Source organism: Rhizophagus irregularis, chromosome 15 (genome assembly GCF_026210795.1).
Source record: "Rhizophagus irregularis chromosome 15, complete sequence".
Taxonomy (NCBI): domain Eukaryota; kingdom Fungi; phylum Glomeromycota; class Glomeromycetes; order Glomerales; family Glomeraceae; genus Rhizophagus; species Rhizophagus irregularis.
The window spans coordinates 1,256,222-1,261,110 of NC_089443.1; the positions used below are offsets into that span (position 1 = coordinate 1,256,222).

At 23.7% G+C, this 4,889-nt stretch overlaps 1 protein-coding gene across 1 annotated transcript; it reads right to left on the minus strand.

The window, feature by feature from the left end:
- Nucleotides 1–4,136: 4,136 nt before the first annotated feature.
- Nucleotides 4,137–4,521, minus strand: OCT59_007020 (uncharacterized protein; the record flags this gene model as incomplete). Its single annotated transcript, XM_066142956.1, has 2 exons — nucleotides 4,137–4,321; nucleotides 4,461–4,521. 2 exons carry the CDS (start codon nucleotides 4,519–4,521, stop codon nucleotides 4,137–4,139), a joined length of 246 nt encoding a protein of 81 aa, XP_065998455.1.
- Nucleotides 4,522–4,889: the final 368 nt, after the last annotated feature.

Consider the following 4,889-nt stretch of genomic DNA (forward strand, 5'->3'; position numbering starts at 1 on the left):
TTCGTTAATTATATCAAACTATAACCATTTAAAATAGAAAAATAAATAAATGTACTGTATGTATCTTCTTATTCCATCAATTACGTAATATCGATTCATTTTTTATTTTTCAAACATTTTGTATTATTATTGTATGTATCTTCCCCTGTTTATTTAAGATATTACCATTTTTTTTATCTATGATATAGTTATACTTTAATTCTCCATCAAAGAGATGAATATGATTTATTATTTCCTGTAATAAAATATGAATACTTAAAAATAACCGCCGTTATATATATTAAAATGGTTTATAAAGTGCTATAACAAGTTTTCCGTTTGCGAATAAATGTAAAACGTTATTCTATTTATTAAACCAACCTTTCATTCATCAACACATTTACTGAAAACATATCTGATATGTATTCTTATAAGCTGCGCGTATAAATTTCCTAAATAAACTTATCTAATTTTGATTATATTATGTCATATAAAAAAAAAAGTAATTTTATATATCCTACGCAATCCTGATTCTAATTTAGTATTTGTGTAACCATGAATGCATAAAAATTATTGTCAAACTTTATGAATTTCCACCCGTCCGTTCTTTTGCACAAAAAAAAACTTAAAAACCAGAATTATTAATAACAAAGCAATTTGGTCATCTGTGATACTTTAAAAATCGCGTTATTATTTTTTTTTCTTTTTGAATAATTTTTGAAGAGTAAATAAAAAAAAAAGAAGAGAAAGAGAAAGAATAATAAGAATAATTGAATCATACATACAATATAAATGGGGAAACTTTTACATTGTAAATGTTTTTTTTTTATTAATCACATTATTTAAATGAATTTCTTTAATTTATCCAAAAAAGTTTTAATTATTTTTTTTCGTTTTTGAAAAAATTAAAAATTCGGATTTGAATATTCCAAACCTCTTCCTAAAAAAGTATTTTTTTCTTTATCAACTTGCTCATTGTGGAATGGCCATTTCAGGAGACATGAATTCAATTGAATCACTTATCTATAGAAAATAGTGACAATTCTGGAATTTACAAAAAAAAAATTTTACTTAATCTAGTTAGGTTAAATATTAGATAATGTTTAAAAAAACAAAATAATAATAAAAATATAAAGCTTATTATGTTAAATATTTTAGGTATTTAAGAAATTTTAGATTGATTCATTTTATCCAATTATTTTTAATGCAATTCAATAATATAATTTATTTAATATCATATTTTAATTTTTGTATATATATTTATTATGAACTACATGATTGCCGATCATTTGTAATGAACCAGGCTTGAATGAAAAATACAATATTTTTAATTATTTCATATTTTTATGTTTATCTAATCTGTTTAACAATATTAAGAACTTTATTAATAGTAAATTATAGTACGCTACAAAATTTAAATTACGATAAACTAAAGTATTCGGAATTTAGCACAATATATAACGGTCTGATAAATAAATTCTTTCATTAATAATTTTATCGTTAAGTTGTGTTTTTTCATCAGGTTAATGATATTACAAGTAATTAGTTTATAAAATATTTTATTCTCAAGGATGATATATCGATTTAGAAGAATAATTGAACGAATTACAATTAATAGTAAACCCCGTAAAAAAATTTTATCCGTGAATAACGGAAATAATATAGAATAAAAAAAACATGAAATAAATTTTTTATAGGGTAATTTTCTGAAATCATTTATTCCTTTTCGTTGTAAGCAAATTAGAATGTAATTATAAGTCATTATCTACGGAACATATCGGAATTATTTAAAACTTATTTTTGTTTATCAATTGTGAAACAAGTTTCAAATTAAATTAAAAAAAATAATAAAGGTTTAAGCAAAAATAGGACAAATGGACTATTTCGCTAAATTATTTAGCCAATTTTGTTGAATTTTCTCATAAATTTCCTTCATTTGTATAATCTATTACTAGCTGTATATAGCTGTATAATTCAAATCTTTTGCAAATCCATATAAATAAATAATTTCATTTGAATAAAAACAATTTTCATGATAATTCAATTATAAAACATAAATTATACATTATAAATTTATAACGTCAAAATTAAAAAAATTTTATTGATTTAAAATTACATGCAGAGTAAACAGTCCATTATAGGAATATAGGCACTACGAAATATAGTAAATAAATAAACAATACTAATGTAAATAATACAAGAGGTCATTTTCATGGGGGAGTTTGACATGATTTTAAAAGATCTTTTAAGTGAAACTATACGTTTAAGGGAATACTTTGGGTGAAATTTTAAATAATCATTAATCATTATCGTTTAGAGTAGCGCCCCACCCTTCCACCTGTCGAACTTGGGTTTTATTTATAAAAAAAATTGAAAAAATTTTTTATTGTAAAATTAATGATTTTTTTTAACGAATGAGATTAAGACATGTAATGAAAAAAAAAATTATATTTTAATTAAATCCGAAAAGAAGTAATCAATAAGCCCCCAACTACTAATTTAATTAAATCCCAGCCACGTTAAAATTGTTTATTTTTTAGGAAATATTGACAATTAATAATATACGTTTATGGAAAAATTTGACGAAAATCCTAATTGACAATAAATAAATAAAATTAAATAAAAAAATAATAATAAATAAAATAATTGAATATTTTTTTTTTTCGAAAATGAATTTATTACGTGTTTACATGTTAGACAATTACATGTTCAAAATAAAAAAAAAAGAAGGTTAATTGATTTAATCTAATTAAAGATCGATAAGCCTCCAATGACTATGTTAGTAACCGCAATATAATTGCTTATTACCTTCTTAGAAAATATTGAGGTATAATATCATTATGATCAAAATAGGTTTTATAATTATTAAAAAAAAAAATTTTTTCGATCTACTTAGAATAATTTGGTGGTAGCTAACGCTTCGGAAAATCATTCATTATTTTACGAAATCTATAATCGATTCTCAGTATTTATTTTCATATATTTTGCTTCCCTAAAATTATTTTTTGATCTAATATTTAATTTAATTATAAATAAAAGAATTTTCATTTTTTTAGACACCATATTACTAACATTCCACAGTACTTTTTATCAACGCATTTAATCTTCGGTAAATAATCTATTTAGAATAAATAAGATGATGCGATAATATAAAATCCATATCAATACCTGATTTATACTATCCTCATTGTTATAAATTAACGCAAATAATTCACATAAACTCTAAAATAAACATACCGTACAGTTGACTTTAAAATCAACGGAAATATTATCACGCGCTTATAATATTAGATAACGCGAATTTTCAAAAAAAAAAATATGTACTTTGACATTAAATAGAATCTAATAATAGCATTTTCATAAGACGGATTTAGCATTAGCTTGGAACCGGTTAATGTTAATCGGTTAAAACTACGTATTTGACCATAAATCCATAATTCTGGTCAGATTTACTTAATGCGGCCCAGAGACTTGGTAATTTCAGTCATGTGTTCCTAAACTCGAAGTTTTAATACCGAATTTTTTCCTATTTATTAATAATGGTATTGATGAAATAATCAAAAATCGGTACAATTTTCAGCAAAAAAAAAAATTAAAATATTTTTCGTATTAACCAGTCAATTAACTGGTTAAGGTTTTTTTTGGACTCTACATTTGCTAAATAACTCACACTATTTACAAAAATTATTTCGTAACTTATGGTTTCAAATAGTGATTTTAGTGAAATATTATGAGTTAAGAAAGTCATAAAAATATATAATAATAGTTAATCGCATGTATGTTGTAATGCAGCCATGGTGTTAGAAAGTTAGAGTATATATCATTTCATCGTGTTTATCAAGTTGTTTATTAACTGTAAATAATATAAAATTACTTCTTAAATTCAATTATTTGTAGGATTTAAAGATAGTAACTTTTACGCCGATCGAAATTTTATTATTACAACTAATCAATTCGTGATATTATACTTTTTATTTGTGATTGATCTGATATTGTTTATCGAATAATCTATATTATCATTTATTATCTCATTTTCCGAAATGAAAAAATGCATTATCTTAAAAAACTCAGTATTCAACGATTAATTTATTCGAAAATTTAAATTCATGATAGAAGTAGTTACCTGATTAATGTAAGAACTTGGAATATTTTGTGAATTATCGAGACGTTTCAAAGCAACATTCATTGGTCCAGCTCGAGTCTATTCTTGTGCCATCATCCCAGATCCATCTAGGTCCTTCCATCCAAAGAGCTGAATAGACGCTACTAAATCCACCTTTACCGACATATTTAACCATTTCGAATTTCTCAAAAGGGATCCATTCCAAGTATAAATCACAAGCTTGAGTGGCGTTTAGTTAATTGAGTGTATCAGATTAATTCATCAATCTCTTTATTTCTTGATGTCCAATATGGAAAGTTTTCTTTCATGGCATTAGTTTCGCATTCCAAGCACCATCCAAAAGAAATTCGAGGTTTACCACATTCTGGTTCTTTTGGAGTAAATTTATTTCCTCGTTGATATGATATATTTTCCTCCATTTTGTCAAAATTATCTAAAATATTAATAAATAAATTATTGTTGTTAATTACATAATCACGTGTAACACGACCGTGAGAGAAAAGACTTTGATTTTTAAATCTGAAAATTATGAAGGGAACTATGATGTTTATATTTATCAAAATTTATTATAAGCCTTCAATCAATATTCTAATGATTAATATGTTATCATTTTTCGGACTTATAAATTTACCGATTTCGACTAGTTTGCTAAATTCTTATAAAAACCAAGATCAGACTTTTTTTTCGCTATTTATAACATGATTATATGGAATAAACTAAAAGTTTGAAAAAAAAAAGAACTTCGGACTAACCAAGTGATAAGAAAAAATACGCGATAATAATACAG